The sequence below is a fragment of the Nuphar pumila genome, chromosome 8, assembly GCF_984573655.1.
Source record: "Nuphar pumila chromosome 8, dmNupPumi1.hap1.1, whole genome shotgun sequence".
NCBI lineage: Eukaryota > Viridiplantae > Streptophyta > Magnoliopsida > Nymphaeales > Nymphaeaceae > Nuphar > Nuphar pumila.
The window spans coordinates 127,084,447-127,104,475 of NC_143256.1; the positions used below are offsets into that span (position 1 = coordinate 127,084,447).

The window sequence follows — 20,029 nt, forward strand, 5'->3', positions numbered from 1 at the left end:
TATATATATATATATATATATATATATATATATATATATATATATATATATATATATATATATATATATATATATATATATATATATATATATATATATGATCAATTTTCACATATATGCCTTCATCAGTTTTCACATATATGCCCAATTTCCCAAGCTCGATACACCATGCATTGTTTTGCTAAACAAGGCTTGCCCCAAACCCCATTTCACCCTACTTGCTTAAGAGCATAATCACCAATATCGATGATATTTTGAAAACATCTAAAATTTAACATGGTATTTTAATGACCATTATTTTTTCATTAAAAACATGATATTTTCAAAATGCCATCTACTTGAAAATATTATATTTCTAATATGTTACTATCAGATTAAAATCACGTTAAAATGTTTTTTACAAAATTGTATATGATTTACATGTTTACTACATTGTTAGATATATTATAGTTCTTATATTTTTATATAAATGTTTCTTTCAAGATATTTTTAAGAGAAACTATATTTATTGACTAATGCAGTTCTCCAAAATAAAGTGGGTAGAATGAGTGTTTTATTGTTTGGATAAAGGCTTAGAGGAAGAGCTTGCAAATTGAAGAGTTTATGAGGATTAAATCGAAATTCCTGTTCTCTGGAGAGGCAGAGCGAATCCCGGAAGAATAGATAAATACTATTAAATTTTCAACTGGGACAAAAATCGGCTGGAGTTCTGGCCTTATCAACTCTACCCATATCACTAGATCCCATTAGTGAAAATCTGAATAGAAAAAACAGAGTCCCGGTCAGTTTCAGAATATATAGTCGGATCCAGGTCAAAATCGGGTAAGCAGATACAGTGATGTCTGGATCACAATCAGTTCTAGTCTGATCCGTTTCATCTTTTTCAGGCGAAAACCCGTTAGATTTTACCCATTTTCAGTGTCCAGTTTCACATGAACTCGTATCATGACTGGATCTGAAACAACCCACCGTGAGATCCAAGTCACTCCTCGAAAGTCATATACATTGTCTTGACCCGACCTGTATCCCGAACGGTTTGGGTTGCTAGATTTAATGTGAAAAATGTATACACATGTTAGTCTTCAATTTGGGACTGAGTCTGTTTATTCTCACTTTAGACCTGTATCCGACAAAAACTTAATGCATAAACCAACTCAGATTCAGATATAATCTACACGTCTAAAATCTACCAATGATCCAGTTCAATCCAAGCCTTGCAACACCTAAGTGATAGTTATCATAAGCTTCTTGCTACATGGGGAAACTCGTTTTAAAAGCCAGAAACTTCTTGCTTTGAAACCAAGCCTGAAAGAAGGAGAAGCATTGGGAAACTCGATTCCTTTTAATGGGAAGCCTCCCTCCTCTCAGTTTCCCAAATCAATTCTCTTTAGCTTTCTTAAAAATTTCTCTCCTATTGTCACTTCCCACTCACATCCTACTTTTCATATTAGAAAATTATAATTTTATATATTTTTAATTTTGTGTCATTTCTTATTTGCTTTCGCCCATACTTCATATTGCTTTCTGTGTTTCTTTTTCATTTTTTGATGCGCTTGTATAATCGCTTCATGACCGTATCCTACGAGCTTTTCTTATCCATTTCGTTTCCTGGAAACTATGACACAAGCATCAAGTCACCTCCAATCAAGGGGATTTTATAATAATATTTTGAAATGCAGGTTTCCTCACCAAACTCCGCCTGTGTAGTTATACACTGCCGGTCCCAAGCCCGGATAAAGGAGGAGGGTTGCGGTAGGCCTGTGACAGCCAGCATAAAAACTTTGTCATATCCTATGAAAATGAACCAATATGAGAATTTCGTTGGGGCGTTCCCTACTGAGCGACGCGCTGTACTCTCTAGGCCCAGAGGCAGTGATAAATGTGCAAGGGTTGCTAGGTCGTCGCCCAGAAGCGACGCGTCACACCGGCGCCCGGGTGTGGTGTCAAATAGGCAAGGGTTCCCTCACTTTGTTGGACGGGTGGGGGTAAAGAAGTTAGTCCAAGACCATAAAATTAGGTTAGCCACTTGGAACATAGGGTCTTTAACTGGTAAGTTGGTAGAGTTAGTAGATGTTATGTGTAGGAGAAAGATTGATATTTTATGTCTTCAAGAGACCAAATGGGTAGGTGAGAAAGCTAAAGTGATAGAACCTTGGGGATATAAGATTTGGTATACAGGAATAAATAGGAATAGGAATGGAGTAGGGATTGCTATGAGTCGTCAGTTTATAGATAATGTAGTTGAGGTCCGTAGGAAGGGTGATAGAATTTTACTTATTAAATTAGTATTAGGTACGGATATTATTAATATTATTAGTGTTTATGCACCTCAAGTAGGTTTAGATGATTCCATTAAGCATCAATTTTGGGAAGATTTAGATGTAGTAGTACAAGAGACATCTTATGGAGAAAAGCTTTTCATCGGCGGTGACCTTAATGGACATGTAGGCATTAGTAGGGATGGATTTGAGAATATCCATGGAGGCTATGGTATAGGAGAAAGAAATGAAAGTGGAGAAAGGATTTTAGATTTTTGTTTGTCCTATGATATTATCTTAGCAAACACTTGGTTTAGGAAGAGGGAGTCTCACCTAGTAACATTTAAAAGTGGGGTTAATACGAGTCAGATAGATTTTTTCCTACTTAGAAAGAGAGATAGGGGTTGTTGCATCGATTGTAAGGTTATACCAGAAGAAAGTGTAGCTACACAACATAGAGTCTTAATTTTAGATCTTAGAATTAGACAATGCCGCAAAAGGGATAGACATAGGATAGATTCTAGAATTAAGTGGTGGGCACTGAAAGGAGCTAAACAAGGAATGTTTGTAGAGCAGGTAGTTAAGGAAGTTGATTGGTGTCTCGAGGAGGATTCAGAATCAATGTGGAATAAGATAGCGGGTGGTATGAGAAAAGTAGCTAAAGAGGTATTGGGTGAGTCTAAAGGCGGTGCACCACTAGGTAAGGATACATCATGGTGGAACGAGGATGTCAAATTAGCTATTAAGGTTAAAAGAGAGTGTTATAGAAATCTAAGTAAGAGTCGTGATAATGAGAATTTGGAGAAGTATATGATAGCAAAGAAGGAAGCTAAAAAAGTTGTTCGAAACGCGAGGGCTAAGGTATATAAGGAGGTTTATGACAAGTTGGATACCAAAGAAGGCGAGAAGGATATTTATAGGCTTGCAAAGATGAGAGATAGGAAATCGAAGGATTTGGGTATGGTTAGATGTATCAAAGATGAAACGCAAAGGGTTTTAGTCAAAGATGAGGAGATTAAGGAGAGATGGAAAGATTATTTTGATAAGCTATTTAATGATAGTCATGCTCAAGATCTTGGAGACTTCTCCATTCCTTTTCATGAGATAAATCGTGACTTTATGCGCAAGATTCAAAAGAAAGAAATTGCAGAGGCTTTGAAGAAAATGAAATCAAGAAGGGCAGTTGGCCCAGATGGTATACCTATCGAGGCTTGGAAATGCTTGGGAGAGAAAGGTTTAGAATGGTTGACAAATCTTTTTAACTTGATTTGGCGAACAAATAAGATGCCTAATGAGTGGAGGAAGAGTACTTTGGTGCCTTTATATAAGAATAAGGGTGATATACAAGATTGCACAAACTATCGTGGTATAAAACTCATGAGTCATACTATGAAACTTTGGGAGAGGGTGATTGAGTCTAGGTTGAGGAAGATTGTCATGATATCGGAGAATCAATTTGGTTTTATGCCTGGAAGATCAACTATGGAAGCTATACATCTTCTTAGACAACTTATTGAAAGATATAGAGAGAGGAACAAAGATTTGCATATGGTTTTTATTGATTTAGAGAAGGCATACGATAGAGTACCTAGGGACGTTCTCTGGTGGACAATGATGAAGAAAGGTGTTTCTCTCAAGTACATTAGTATAATTAAAGATATGTATGAAGGAGTAGTAACCAATGTCCGCACTTGTGGAGGGGTGACAACCAATTTTCCGATAACGGTTGGGTTACATCAAGGATCTGCTTTAAGCCCTTTCCTATTTGCGATAGTGATGGATGAGCTTACGAGATCAATTCAAGAAAATGTACCGTGGTGTATGTTGTTTGCTGATGATATTGTTTTGATTGATGAGTCTAAAGCTGGGGTTAATGCTAAGTTAGAATTATGGAGACAGACATTGGAAGCTAGAGGTTTTAAGTTGAGTAAGAGTAAGACTGAATATATGGAATGTCGGTTTAGTAAGCAACGAAGTAGTGATGGGAGTGTAGTGAAGCTTGGTGAGCAAGATATACCGGTGAATGATTATTTCAAATATTTGGGATCCATCATTCAAAAGTCTGGAGAAATTGATGGAGATGTAAATCATAGGATAAAGGTTGGGTGGATGAAATGGAAAAGTGCTACTGGAGTGTTGTGCGATCGTAGAATGCCATTGCGGTTGAAGGGAAAGTTTTATAGGACGACTATTAGACCCGCTTTACTATATGGTACGGAATGTTGGGCTGCCAAGAGACATCATATTCAAAAAATGAGTGTAGCTGAGATGCGGATGCTTAGATGGATGTGTGGAAATACAATAAAAGATAAGATTCGGAACGAAGAGATACGTAAGAAGGTAGGTGTTGCACCCATTGAAAATAAGATGCGAGAGAATCGTTTACGGTGGTTTGGACATATTCGGCGAAGGCTTAATGATGCTCCAGTTAGAAGGTTGGAGAAATGGGAAAATATATTAGTTAAAAGAGGTCGGGGTAGGCCTAGGAAGACTTGGATGGAGATGATAGGAAAGGATATGAATGCTTTGAACCTCACCGAGGACATGGCGTTGGATAGAAATGATTGGAGGAAAAGGATTCATGTGGAAGACCCAAAATGAATTTCTTTTTTGGTTCATATCGCTGACCCCAATTGTTTTGGGATGAAGGCGTAGTTGTTGTTGTTGTTGTTGTTGCAGGTTTCCTCACCACAGACCCAAATTGGCTGAGTTTGGTCCAGCCAAGACGAGCAAACTGACTAAAAAGATGATTGAGACAATGCCCAGGTGAGGGTCACGTCCAAAGTCCAAACAAGGCAATTCTCCGTAACCTGGGACTCCAAATCCAGAATCCAATGTGCAGTTAATCCAAACATGACCCATATTTTCGAATTCGTTGATTTGCCCTCGTGGCATTTTTTTTTTCAAGCCAAATGATAATACAAAACCATGAGTAATTGCCTATATTTACAACCCAAAAACAAACATGAGAAACTTGTGCCTGAGAATGTTGATCATGTGATACACATTCTCAGCGACAATTTCTTACAGCCTGGAGCAAACACGCCCGTAGGTTTGCAAGCAGATTGGATATAGGTCAGATCATTTCCCTTGATTGCACCAATTCCTCTCAAAAATTCCCTCCCAAATGCACACCTAAATTAGGCCGGATGTAAAACCAAATAATTTTTATATGGGAATGTATAGTTTTCAGTAATTGCGTACATCGGTCTGGCCAATTTAGAGAGAGAGAGTGCGAAACAGTAAAAAGGCGGGAGGAGAGAGAGCAGAAAACCAAAAGGTCAGAACTATTATTGTGTCATCTTTATAACTTGATGTCATGCACCTGAAAATTTACATCATCTCATGTCCAAGCCACATTAAACTACAAAAGCTAATCAAGCAAACTACATCTCTAGATGTCTAATCTATAAAACACAAAAACGGCAATGATCATCAGCAATGGCAACTTTCAAGTTCCACAGTGCACCTGCCTCTTTCCCACTCTTCCTTCACGGAGCAGTGTAAGTCCATCAGGCTGTGAATTGAATATTACCAAAACTATGTTAGAGAGCAGTTTTGGTTGTTATGGATATCAGATAAGAAAACTGGGTTGATCGGATTAGCGGGAAACGAAGATGAAGTTCATTGTAAATTCCACAGTGAACTGCCAACGAGTCCTGAACATGGTGATGCCCAATTGTGCACAACCACTGAACTGGCACTGAGGTGTGATCACGAAGCCAACGTAGCCATTGTGCACATTCTGTACCCACATTAGTGCCATTTGAAGAAGCCGACTCTGCTATTGCTTCCAACCGCAGTTTCTCCTGATGAATCGGACCCACTTCCTGTGTTGTCTTCTGAGCTGTCCTCTGGCATGATCTGAACTCGATTTGCATTCTCAATGATCCATTCTGTAAATTCTGGTGATGAAGCCCACTCTCTCATCGCTTCTCTTGTTGATTCACGCGTGAAATCATCCCATTCTTTCTTCGAGAACCTCTTCCTTGCTGGAGTTTTATGGAAGGTAGAATAGTAGTTGGAATCAAGGAGACTTGAGTTGCTTGATGGTGATATCAACCCTTGAATATCAAAAAACAGAGCAAAGAAAAGAAACTTTCAGACACGCATGTGGGTTTGGAAAATGAATAGCTCCATCAATCTCTCTATATAGACAAGGGTGCTCATTTTGTGTAGAATTTTCCACTTGTCTATATGCATGGTTCATGTTTTTAAGACATTAAATTCTACAAATTTGCTATCCACCTATGCTAAGATTGCCGTTTCAAGTGTTTGTGGTCTCAAACCAAAATGAAACTAATGGAGTCTAGAGTGCCCAGAATTACCAAGTATAGAACCAGATATCCGGGCAACTCATTCACTTGGTGGCTGCATCATATGATTTGGGATAAATAGAACCAAGACATCACTGTATGATGCATCAATTGCTCTTATTTGAGATGTACTAATTTGTGAAATGAAGAAAATTGTATCTACTGTTACAACAGAAAATAAGAGGGAGCTAGTAACCTTTAACAGGAGACTTGGACCAAGCATATGGAGACTTCAGTCCCTCCTGATGACGTGTCACTGACGAGACACTCCCATGAGTCCCAGAACCCATCTTTGGTGTCCTGCTCAGGAATTCTAAACGGTTCTGATATGGAGATGCAGTTTTTTCATTTTGTCGCCATAGATTACCACATATAAACTGTGGTTGTGACCTGAAATTTTATAGTTATATTAAAAAAAGTGTTCAACATCAACAAGAAATCGAGAAGTGAAAGACTTGAGAAGAATCTTAAAGAACTAACCTGTGACCCACTCTGGAAGAGATAATGAAGCATAGAAAAAGACTAAAAGCCACAGCCATCAGCGCTAAAGGAGCATCATAAGAACTCTGGCAGAACAAAAAGAGCAACTTGGCAACTTGTAAACAATATAATAAATCTAAAAAGTTGCACGAATCCAAATTAATTAAATAAAGCAAACACATAATTCACATGCACAAAACATTGACTCTACCTCCATTTTAAGGCTTAAAGCCTACATGAGCATATGAATGCATGCCTCTCTTTGTTTTTAGTTACTCGTTAGCATTTCAAATTTAGCAATTGAACTGAACATCATTATGTACCAAGAGAAGCAAGAATGCAAAATGCAGTTTGGGCCCACTTGAAACAATACAAAATAGTTCTGTAGGTGCATAGACATGGGCATGGAACTAGATCCCGAATAATCACACAAAACATAACTAGCAGTACCAATTTACTGCAAAATGCTACAATAAACATCAGCCATGTAAAAAGAAACATAAGGATAGAAGAATGAACCTGAAAAATGAAAACTACTCCAATAACTCGCATTGCCCACTTTACAAATTGCGCTACACCAATGTCAACACTTCCATCTTCAGAAAGCACAAACTTCCGCACACCCCAATACCCCAATCCAGCACCGGCAAGAGTGATTCCCACTAATGTAAATAAAGCAACCTGTAAATTGAAACAGTGAGAAAAAAAGTCTGTCAAAAAAAAAACTAAGAGATAAATTGAATAATTCTGGATTAACAAACAAATAGAGAAAGAACAAAAGGACAAAAGATTGAGGAATACATGACAAGGAAATGCACAAGGTCTTAAGGCAGATTGAAGGACAGAATCTACATACAAAAACACACACATGTGTGTGTAAATATATAAAATCTATTGTGGTTCTGAACCATGATAACTTATGGTGCTACGCGCTTTGTGTTACATGGATCTAGCCAGCAAACATTAGATTTAACCATACAGATGTGTTAGCATGATTATCTTACCATGTTAGTAGGTTTAATCATCTTCAGTATCATGAGATTGAATCATTGATCTATGACTCAAAATTCATGAAGATGAGGATGGTTTAAAAGTAGCCCAAAACATCATCTTGGAATCAACTTTAGCACATGAAAATAGTAGATGATCTGGCAGCAAGTTTGTGCTTTTGGAGATTAGGTCTCTCTCTCTCTCTCTCTCTCTCTCTCTCTCTCTCTCTCTCTCTCTCTCTCTCTCTCTCTCTCTCTATATATATATATATATATATATATATATATATATATATATACACACACATATATATATATGTGGAAAATTGTTGTGTGCATGTGAGTGCTGCACTTGAGTATCTTGACCGTTTGATCGCAAGCATCCTCGTGATACGAGATGGGGCACAATTTTAATCGGCAATGCATACCCTTGGGAGTACTATGCTGCCCTATCATTCTGACCATGTCAGTTCTGCCAACATATGTCAGTCGTCTTGCCTCACAAGTCCTCCCTCCTCTTGAACCCTTATTGTGGAGTCTCATCCAGACCCCTCTCCTCCTTACCTCTCCCAACAATACGGTGCTCTCGCCCTACAGCAGGATCAAAGCCAATACTCAGGTGGTCTTTCTATCATATCACGGGACCACGACGTAGAAGCTTTCGCAAGCCCCTGTCACAAGATCAAAGCTAACATATGTTCAGGTGGATATCTCTCTCTCCAGTTTTTCCAACTGTAGGATTATTCAAATTGGGCCTTTTGTTTCAATCGCATTAAGCTAAGGCGTTATCCTTAGTGAAATGTTTGCTTTGTGGTTTTGGGTTTTCCAAAGCTATGACAGAACAAAAATAAAAGGAAAAAAAAAACTCCTGAACATTAAGCTTGAGGCTTCTTGCTTCTGCAATTATGTGTGATTTGGAATTTTATTGCTTCTTGAAAATTTTGGCATAGGGTTTGGGTTTTGTGTACAACAGTTTTTCATCTGAAAGTAGTTGAGTCGTGTTTGGTTTTGAGTTTGATGGAATGGTGAATAAGTCTGGAAATAAGGAAGTTATGATTTCGTTGGGGGGAAGCATTCTTCTAATCCCATCGGTGGGATCTTTTAATTTTAATAGGTTTTTACTTTCATGAACAATGCACAGTTTTTTTTTCAATATTTCTTGTCTTTTTTGTTTTCAAGGAGATTATAGAATTTATTATCAAAGAGCCTTAGCTTCTATACTTTCCAAGTTTCATGATTCTCTTTTTGTGTCTAGGACTGATCTTTTTATCATCGTTAATTTTATGGGAGTGCCATTTTTAAATTGTCGTTATTTCTAATGGATCTCTGAAGTGTTGTTAAGATGTTCTAATATCTTTCCTATAACTAGGACACTTTTAATACAAAAAAAAACTCATAATGTTTAGGGAGTTTATCCTCAGGACAATGATAATATTTGGTGTTTATAACGCTTCATTTTCTTTTTTTGGATTTTGGAGTATTGATTGTTCTGTTTTTTTTTTTGGTCAATCTTTTTTAAGCATGTCTCAAATTGTTCACACTGATATTGGGGAAGAATTTCTACTTTTATTAACTTTTGCTATATGATGGAACTTATGAAGTAGAAAATAATATAAGGGGCTCTATGAGATAAGTGGTCACCTTTGGAACACTTAAAGTCTGTTATTGAACAAAATCAAACTATGATATATTCTTCAGCTTATTGTTGTTTTTCTTGGTTTCCTTTTGTTTCTCACATTATAGAGTTTCAACTTTTTATCAGAACTATGTTGACACTAGACACCAGCAGGGCAGTATCGTTTCATTTTCTAACAAATCAACATTGTTACTGTTATAATCTTATATCTCTTGGAATTTAGGATCTTCTTGTTGCTAAATGATTCTGGTTGAATTTGTGTTTCTTTTTTTGTAATTTTCAAGTATATGCATGCTTAGGTGCAAAGGCAGTTACAGATACGTTTTGAAGATCAAGGAAAATATCTGCAGAAATTTCTATAACAGCAATGCCTAAGTGGTGTACTCAGTGTTGATCTTTTGTTGCCTGAAGTGTGTCCAGCCAAGACACCACAGCCACCACCATTGCGAGATAAAGCCACCAATGAGTCCAACAAAGAACTGACAAACTGCACTAACAAGAGCCTTTCTGGGGGTTCATCCCATCTGCACTTCATGAGGCCCTCACTCTGGATTCTGGCTGACAGATCCTCTGCAGAGAGCCCAAAAGGCGAGAGGCCTGATAAGAATCAACAGGTGGTGATGCCACAAGCTGCAAATAGAAGCGCAGCGCAAAAGCATGTGCAGTCAGACATGGAGGCAAACTGGGAGCAACAAATGCAAAACCAGAGATGTGCTTTCACCATATACTTGAATCAAGCACTGGGTAGATTTTCCGGCACCTGGAAACCTATCATGTTTATCGGGTTGGCAGTGTCAGTTGTAATTGTGATTCCTTGGCATCACTTTCTGAGGGATATGGATTTGATAATATGCCGAGTGCCGATGGCATGTAGGAGGTGTGCATTATGTTTGTTCTTCAGTTTTAGGATCAAAGTACTTGGTCATAAGAGATTATACGTAAATGTTAGCTCACTACATTTTACCCTTTTTATTTTCTTTTCTTTTGGAAAAAATTATTATGTAGAACTTTAAATATCTAGGATAATGAATAATTTTGTATGTTGATGCTAATTTCTAGTATTTGGTATCTGAAAACAGTTTCTTTGTCAAACGAAATCCTCACAGTGAATACTATCCTTTTGCCCCATTGTATGTCTTAACAAATTTAAGAAAGAGTTCTGTGATTCTTTCTTTTCTTATATGGCAACCATGTTTTTTGATTAGCAGGTAAAAAGGTGAACAATAGAGTTTAGAAAGGAATGGTGTGTGGGAAGGCAAAGAGCAAGAGGGGATGATGCATGAGGTAGGTTGGGGCAGGGGAAGGAATGGCATGGGGGAAGACAAGGGCAAGAACGGATGAGAAGGATAATGCATCAGGTAGGGTGGGGGAGTGGAGGAATGATGATCTGGCAGAGTCATGAATGGTCCAGCAAGGTCAACCATCATTCACTCTGACAAAAGTGATGCTCCTGAAGAGTGGATGAGAGAGAGAGAGAGGGCAGGATGGGGAGCGGAGTTGTGTAAATTGCTAATGATTGGCAATGGGTTGCCAATTTAATCAGAACTCCTCCCCATATCCCGATGAATAGTTACAATCCCATGGTGGTTCACCTGGAATGCATTGCTAATGCAATACACTCGAGTGTGCAGGATCAGTCCTCTCTCTCTCTCTCTCTCTCTCTCTCTCTCTCTCTCTCTCTCTCTCTCTCTATATATATATATATATATATATATATATATATATATATAGAGAGAGAGAGAGAGAGATAGATATAGAGAGAGCTTTATCACTTATTGCTCCATTAATACAGGTCCATCAGTTGATAAGATCCGAAGGGCTGCGTCCCTAGTATGGGAAAACACTGTAACCCCCCCCCCCAACGGTGGGGACAGGGACGATATGACCAAATCCCAACTTTAAAAAAAGAAAAAACACCGAAGTCGGTGGGGGTATACCCCCAACACTCTCTCTCTCTCTCTCTCTCTCTCTCTCTCTCTCTCTCTCTCTCTCTCTCTCTCATTTTTTTCTTTTGGGATCAAATTGAGGGTTGTTCACGGTTGATGGAGATGGCACAAAACGGGCAGCCAGACGTAATGGGTGTGTTTATTTAATGTGAATGGTTGGTGTTGATTAATTGCGTTTAGCGAGTTTGAGTTTCTCGATTGGTTGGGAGGTCTGATTAAGTTGATTTTTTGTTTGAAGAGAAAGGTTTGGGTTGTGACGCAAGTATGTTTACAAAATTTATTAATCTATTTTTCATATTTGGATTGAATAGGGCTTTCGAACTAGGGCTTTTGAATTAGGGTTTGATTGATTAGGGCTTTTGAAGGCTTTTGAATTAAGGCTTTTAAATTAGGGTTTGTTTGATTAGGGCTTTTGATTTGATTAGGGCTTTTACAATTAAATTTTTCCAATATTTTGTTGATAAATTATTTATTTTTAATTCCCCAATTTTTTGCTTCTAAGAACCGAAGAAAAATAAAAAAAGTTGAAAATCTCACGAGAAATCATTTTATGTGTTTGAACATAGAATGTGATTTTCAATACACATTTTTTGAATTTCCATTTTATGTAAAAATTACCCAATTTTAAGTATTTTTTGGTATTTGGAGCTAAAATACACTTTTTTTTTACATATTTTGATAATTGGATCCAATATGATACCCATTAAAGCATTTGTATATCAAAAAATATGATTTCATATTTTTTCTTCAAATTACATAATTTTTTTACTTTTTGGTGTTTGGATCCAATATGAGATCCATATCTGTGGCTAAAATCCATATTTTTTTTTACATACATTCATAATGGGATCCAATATGATATTAAAGTATTTGTATACCAAAAAATATGATTTCCTACTTTTTCTTCAAATTACATAAATTTTATACTTTTTGGTATTTGGATCCAATCTGAGATCCATATCCGGGGCTAAAATCCATAATAAACATGTCCAAACACTCATATGGTAGGGGATCGGGTCGTACCATCCGAAACAAAGTTATCCAACCCATTATCCATATGTGTCCAAGCTGTCCGCACAAGAAGCAATCAAACACCAGACACAAGGAACACACGTCCTTGTCCAGTCAACACAAGCACTGAACAAGTACAGTTGTTCTTGTTCTGGACAGAACATGCATTCTTCTGTTCAACTGTTCTATTCAAGCATGGACAAGCAATCAAACAGGACCCTGAAGGCCTACCACTTTAAGTGATGCTTTTTCTAGCATCATCCATCACACAGATGCAGATGCGCAAATCCCATTTGGGTACTGAGGGCCGACCAAACACATTTGGTTGAAAGCAAGAACATGTATTCTCTAGTATATACAAGATTTTGGGAAGCATAGGATGAAAAAGGAAAGGAATCTTGTGAATCAACATTCTAAGCACTAAGACAATACTATCACAATTTAAGTTGACTTATCATTTTCACTATGATGAAATATAAAAATAAACTTATATTTTAACCTTTTATGCAAATCAATAGAACTTTTCAAGTATAAATTCTTATAAAATCAAGACTGTGATATCCACAATAAAACAAGTACAACCAAATGATAAATAAATAGACCAGCTTGGGCAAGGTCACATGTCCAAATATAACTGCATGGGTTCAATAATCTTACCGGGTTATGCATCTCTTGGCTGAGCCCAAAGCTCTCAAGGATGGAATTAACCATCGTGGAGAAGTAATGTGCAATATAAGATCCAATACCAACCTGAGAAAGTTCATGATGCACAATCAGTTGCAAATGATGAAAACAAGGCAAATTAAACACATGAACAAGATATATAAGCAAAATTAGACTTACCAAAGACCCATATATAGCCAAGTAAAAGGCGCTTTTTCTTCCAGTTGGTAACAACTTCATGCCCTATGAAATAATTAGGTTGTCAATGAATAAAATTTTAGTCTGTAAGATATTAAAATCCCAATCAGTTGAAGACTGAGCATTTGCCATGTTTCAGTCAAAGTTTGCATATCACTAACAGCAACACAGAGTCAAAGTCATTACACAAGCCTTCATACTCTACAAACATAAATAAAGAAATGAGATGGTAAATATGTGTGCAGGTATATTCTGTAACTGATATATCTATTAGCAAAACATCAGAAGCCCTTCATCTCTAATAGCAAAACATTAGGCTAAACATCACTAGTATACCAATTTGGATCCATATGATATATGTACTTTAGCCAAGTCTCATCAAGAAATATACATTAAATAATAATAAAATAACAGAAATCAAAAGACAAATAATCCACTAGGAAATTGCTCAGATACTGGCACAATCAAAATTGTGCTTATGATCAACATGTCTGGTTTACGTTAAGATGGTAGAACTCTTCTCAAATAGAATGAAGCTGAATAGTTTCAGTAGAAAAGGGGCAACACCAAAAGAGGGACAAGATATCCAAGCATATATAAAAAGGGCTTTTTCTTTTTCAAAACAAAAAGGTATATAGAGAAGAAAGAAGTGGATCCTCCAAATTTAAAATAAATCTTCCAACAATGTTCAATCCCTAACATGCCCAACGTTGCTGTCGATTTTGCATAGTTTAAAAACTCACCGGGTCAACCCAGTGACTCGGTTGACTCGGCCCGGATTGCCCAGTCACTGGGTCAAAAACGAGTACAAACTCATTTTGAACAAAACCCGGCCAAGTCATCGAGTCGACCTGGCCGAGTCAACCGAGTCATGGGGCGAGTCAGCCGAGTCATGCATATATATTCATATATAATATATTATATATATAATTACATATATTATATGAAATATAATATAAATATTATGTACATTATATATAAAAATATGATTATACATATATTAATAAAATATACAGAATATATACATGTATTTATATATTTTATATAAAATATAAAGTTAACATGACCCGGCCAAGTCACCGAGTTGACGCGGCCGAGTCACAGGTCATTCAAGGATGAACCGAATGACGAGTCAACGAGTTTTAAAACCATGCCATTTTGTCATGAAAAATGCATGGAAATAAATCTCACATTCATTCAGAAAACTTTTATTTCAAATCAACTTAACTGATAGAAGAATCAATTCGATCACATACCCTGAATATGGGATTATTTTTACCGCTACTGGTGAGATTTAATGTTTTTTCATGTCAATGGCCAATGAAGAAAATCGTAATCCTATTTTTGCTTATACATACGTACTTAACCAAGGAAGGAGAATTAAGCATTTCAGGTCAAATGATCCTAAGGGGGGCATTTGCATGTCACAAAAAGTGTGTGTGTGTGGTGGTGGTGGGGGGGGGGGGGGGGGGTCGCGTCGACGGGTGTGTGTTTCCGCGGGGCCCACAGTGACATCACAAACGCTGAAATCGTGCATTTTCGCAGAAAACCCTCAACGGAAATGCCATTTTACACGTTGGAGGTGGGTCTTCCGCGGAAACGGTTCCCGTGGGGGTGTCCAATTACATTTTCGCGGCAATGGAATCCACGAAAGGGGGTGTCGCGGCACCTCATTCAGTGACATGCAAATGCCCCCTAAATCAAATGTCATTCAAGAGCCTTTATCTGTAATAGCTGCATTGATTGTTTCTCACAAGATTGATGATTACTTTATGGTGGCCACTTGATTTAAGAAGAAATGGAGGCCTTTCTCAGAGCCAATTTGTGAATACATGCATATGATTTGCGACAGATACTATAAAGAAATGGCCAGCAGAATTAGGGGCACCTCAAATGGATCTCATATTGGATAGATGTTTAAGCAAAAGTAGCCAAAGGAGTTTGAAGTCTTGAACCAAGGGATAGTAATAAATAGAGAGTCTTTCTCAGTTTGTCTAATATCTAATGTTGATTTACTTTGATTAGACTATTCATGAGATATTAGTTTTTAAGACCAAGGTTGTAAGTATCGTATCGTTACCCGTATCGGTCAGACCCAAAGTAACACCGTATCATAAATTTTTAATAAAAAATTCAAAAAAACCCAAAAAAAAAATCAAAAAATCAGATAAAATTAGCAAAAATTCTAAAAAAAAATCACATCACATGAAACAATGATGAATTGCACAAAATACAACCATAACATCATATATGAAGCATTTATGTCTCTATGAGCTGCATAAGACATCATCAAACATCAACTATCTCACAAGAACAATGCAAAATATTAAATATTTTGCAATTAAGAACATGCTACAAGACTCATACTTTCATATTACATAAACAAAAATATTATGGCAACAATTGCACTCGATTTTCAATCGATTTCCACTCATTACTTGACTGCCCCATTGCCATGTCATATCATCTTATGCCATCTTTGTTGGAGTGTGGAGCCTGATTTTTACCTTGATATAAATCTTTAATTTTCGCTGTTTTTTTGGAGAGTAGCTTTGTAATTTTACTCATAATAAAGATTTTTTACCTTAACCCATTTTCTTGAGTGAAAAATGGTGGAAATACACCTTTACCTTTTTTTTTACCTTAACCCACTTCTTTAGGTGAAAAAATAGTGAAAATACACTTCTAATGACCTCTAGACAAATGGAGAAGTCGGCCCTCAAAAGGTATTTAAAACCCAAAATGAAAAAAAAATAACTTTCGGCCTTTTTAAAGTGCACCGAAGTTGTATTGTATGATACAACACGATACAGGGGTGTATCATACAATACACACTCGTATCGCAATACGAGTGTGTATCGCATCACAAAACTCAAAAGTAACGATAATTATCATACGATACGGTATGATACTTACAACATTGTTTAAGACAATTCATCTTTAAACCTTGTCCTTAAGATCTGGACTCCTACTCTTGTTTCTGCATAGACTATTGTTGGGCAAGTTAACTAGGGCACCTTAAACTTTGGGTAGTGCCTCTGCTTCTAGTTCAACTAGCAGATTAGTTTCCACCATTGTTCTACAGAGATGTGTTTATTAACAATTATATTTTTCTTTAAGACTATTCCATCAGTTAATCAAAGATTTTCAAATCCTCCTATGCAAGAGTCTGAGTAAATATACTTCCAAAATGTCTTGCTACTCCCAGGTGATTCATGCTTCTAGATTCAATGGTATCTTTCTATAGGGTTCCTGGTGACAACTAGCTGCCAGTGTTTTTCTCCAACATTCTTGCCTCCACTGTTGATAAAGCCCTCGGGATGTCTTTCCATATTCTTGATTTAAAAAAAATGCAACATACTACAGGCTTTTGCCCTCTTCTTACAAGGATAAGATGAATATTCCCTAATAAGCATGTTTCCAAAGAAAAATGTCCATGTTTCCAATAAATAGACTAGTAACGATCCTTTAGTTAGAAACAATATAACCTTCATATCAATAGATCACAATTTAACAAATCAAATATTTAGTCAAAGCACTCTATCACTAAACTGGAAGTGTTGAGTGATACAAGGAAATGATATGTACCTGAAAGAGAAGTATTAGAATGACGAGCAACACTCCAAGGAACATTGAAGTGCTATAGTAAAAGGGCACCCAATTGCTGACAACTGGTGCTAAAAGTATTATGACAAGCCCAAGACCAAGAAAAATCAAGCGCCATTGTTGAAAAACTGTAATGACATACATCAAACCCGTTAACAGAACAAGAAAATAGATCATTCTGCAGTAAATTCTTTTCAGTAAAATGAACTCCTGCCCACCTTCTTCAAGAGAAATGGTAACAAAGCCTGTTAGTCCATCCATGAATTTGACATCTATATAGCTTTCTCCGTAAGGTGATGTAAAAATGCTCCAGAAACCATTTTGGATAGTCCCCCATTCATTTTCTGGGCACTGACAAGGACCAATAGAAGCATTCCTGTGCATATTTATGCAACTAGATTTAGTTTTCCATTGTCAGAAAAAATCTGCATAGAAATTTCATAAAAATATTTTGGAAAACAACTCATAATGCAAGGCATTTTGATAAGAACAGCCTATCAAAACACAAACAGAAAAGGAACACAAAAACCAGATCCCAAATCCACAAAATAAAACAAAAGAAACAGATGAATGATGCAGAAATAATGAAAATCCCCACCTATCATGCATTAAAAAAAATAACATAATAAATTTGGGAAAACAACTTTTTTTGTCTCCAAATCAGAAGATTGTGCTTAATGTGATCCAGGATAGTCGCTACAGTAACTTTTTCATAAACAGTCAAATCCTACATTAAAACTAAATGTAGTTTTTTTCTTTTTATAGCCAAACTGGGGAATTGCCGAAATGGTTTGTATCTAATTAAGGCAAATAACTTCGCTTACCTGTGAAAACATATACCGATTTTGCCATGAAACCTTTCTGGGATTCCTTCTGAAGAATTCAGGATGATGTGGAAGGCATTGGCATAGCTTCTGACATTCAATCTTGATAATACAGAGACTCGGGCACGTTTACATGAAAAAGCACCAGCTTTGCCACCAGGCAGCAATTTTGGCTGACCGGTTGAAACCAAGTGAATGGGGGAATTCTCCAGGGTAATGTCTGCAAATTAATTAATTAAAATCCACTTTCACCATTAAACACAACTTAGTTTCATGAATTCACAAGATGCTAAACCTAACCATTTCCATGACCACAACAAGTGAACGTTGCCATGTATTCAGTGTCAATAGCAACAAACACAGTCTTGAGGAAAAAGAAATGAAAAACCAACTTTCAAATACAAACTAGTTTCATGAATTCACAAGAGGCTAAATCTAACCATTTCCATGACCACATCAAGTGAACGTTATCATGTATTCAGTTTCAATAGCAACAAACACAGCCTTGATGAAAAGAAATGAAAAACCAATTCTCAATTGAATAACAAGAACACAAATAAAGAAACGGGATACCACAGGTGGCACCCGAAAAAGGATCATAACCAACATGACGAAAAATTCATTGCAGAAATTTCTATCCCAAATAAAGGGTGAGATGACACAACGCTAAACCTTCTCATGTAATTTTAAGATAACCAATAATTCACTTGGATATTACTTGCATTTAAACAGTTGCACATCTATGCTAAGCAAGCCAAATTCGATTTTCTTGGCTTAGTGTCAAAAAGTAGCACCCATCTTTGGAAATGAACGAACTCTCACGCCGAGGAAATCACACCCGCACAGACACAACACACAACCCACGTAGCCAGGAGAAAGCCCTACGGTTCAAGAATCTCCAAGAAACCCACCAATTGCATTCCAGCAACAACGAAAAGCCCTAAGTCACCAAGAAACTTCAACCTAAAACCCTCCGTTTCGAACAAAACGTGAGAACAATAAGGAAAATCAAATGCTATGAGTCCGAGGAACGCATTAAAACCCTAGCCACCACACTAGGGTTTAACGATGGGAGTGAATGATGGGGAAGAGGAAATTCGAGTCGGCAACGAACCTGTGGCCGCGTTATCCTTCTGCTGGACGCCCGAGTGATCTGCTAGGGCTCGCACTCCGCAGAGAGCGAGATAGAGGGAGAAGAAGACGATGGAGAGTCTCGGAGACGCCATGAGTTCGAATCCGGGGGGCTTCACACTGGGACGCGGGGTCTGAGAAGCGAGAAGGTCATCCCTCCTTAACCAGGAAGAGATCGAGAGAGATCGAGAGAGAGAGAGAGAGGAAGAGTATATTAGGCCTATCGAATGGATCGAACTTTATCTGGATCCAGATCCGGATCCGGATCCAAATCCAACTTTTAGGGTGACACAGGGCTGAGGGCTAAACGGACAGAGATCAGGTCATTCGTCGAATGAACGCGTTTCTGTTTTTTTAGCTGCAGAGAGAGAGGAGATCGAGAAGAGGGAGGAGGAAGAGATCAAGAGAGAGGGAGAGGGAGGTGTTCTGTTTTTTTTTTCGCATAGAGAAAGAGGAGATCGAGAGAGGGAGGATGAAGAGATCAAGTGATCGAGAGAGGGAGGCGTTCTGGTTTTTAGCTGTGCAGAGAGAGAGGAGATCGAGAGAGGGAGGAGGAAGAGATCAAGAGAGAGAGAGGGAGGCGTTCTGGTTCTTTTCGCAGAGAGAGAGAGAGAGAGGGACGGAGGTCGAGAGACAGCGAGGGGGAGGAGAGAAACGTTTTTAGGTTAACGCCGTTAACTTGAGCGGCCATCGCCACGTGGCGAACATCGCTTGCACGAGATCGACGGCATACTACGTATTACCTGATCTCAGTCTTACAAATGTTTTTTTTTAATAAGGAAAATATTTCATTGATTTTTAATAATCAAATAATCAGTAAATATCGACGAGAAGTCCATAGAGATTGGAACAAAGTAGAGTGAACACGGAAGAGAGAGTCTTTAGCCAAACTAGGGTATGAAAACCTCACATTTAAAGCGACTCACTTGTGATTCCAAATCAAATATGTGATTTGAAATCATATGACTTCA

General features: G+C 37.5%; 1 protein-coding gene across 1 annotated transcript; it reads right to left on the bottom strand.

Annotated features, from left to right (window-relative positions):
* Positions 1-5,538: 5,538 nt before the first annotated feature.
* Positions 5,539-19,278, bottom strand: LOC149830704 (uncharacterized). Its single transcript, XM_090015905.1, has 10 exons — positions 19,042-19,278; positions 17,928-18,147; positions 17,322-17,479; positions 17,086-17,231; positions 13,480-13,542; positions 13,294-13,386; positions 7,574-7,735; positions 7,055-7,140; positions 6,771-6,964; positions 5,539-6,322 (listed from the first exon to the last, which is right to left on the bottom strand). The coding sequence occupies exons 1-10, from the start codon at positions 19,151-19,153 to the stop codon at positions 6,015-6,017; spliced, it is 1,542 nt and encodes a 513-aa protein (XP_089872031.1). The 5' UTR covers positions 19,154-19,278; the 3' UTR covers positions 5,539-6,014.
* Between the last annotated feature and the right edge of the window lie 751 nt (positions 19,279-20,029).

Excerpts from the sequence above, each read along its gene's own strand:
- LOC149830704 (XM_090015905.1), bottom strand. The coding sequence starts at position 19,153 with ATGGCGTCTCCGAGACTCTCCATCGTCTTCTTCTCCCTCTATCTCGCT. Across the intron at positions 18,148-19,041 it reads GAAGGATAACGCGGCCACAG|ACATTACCCTGGAGAATTCC; the intron begins GTTCGTTGCCGA and ends ATTAATTTGCAG. Across the intron at positions 6,323-6,770 it reads GTCCAAGTCTCCTGTTAAAG|GGTTGATATCACCATCAAGC; the intron begins GTTACTAGCTCC and ends TTGATATTCAAG.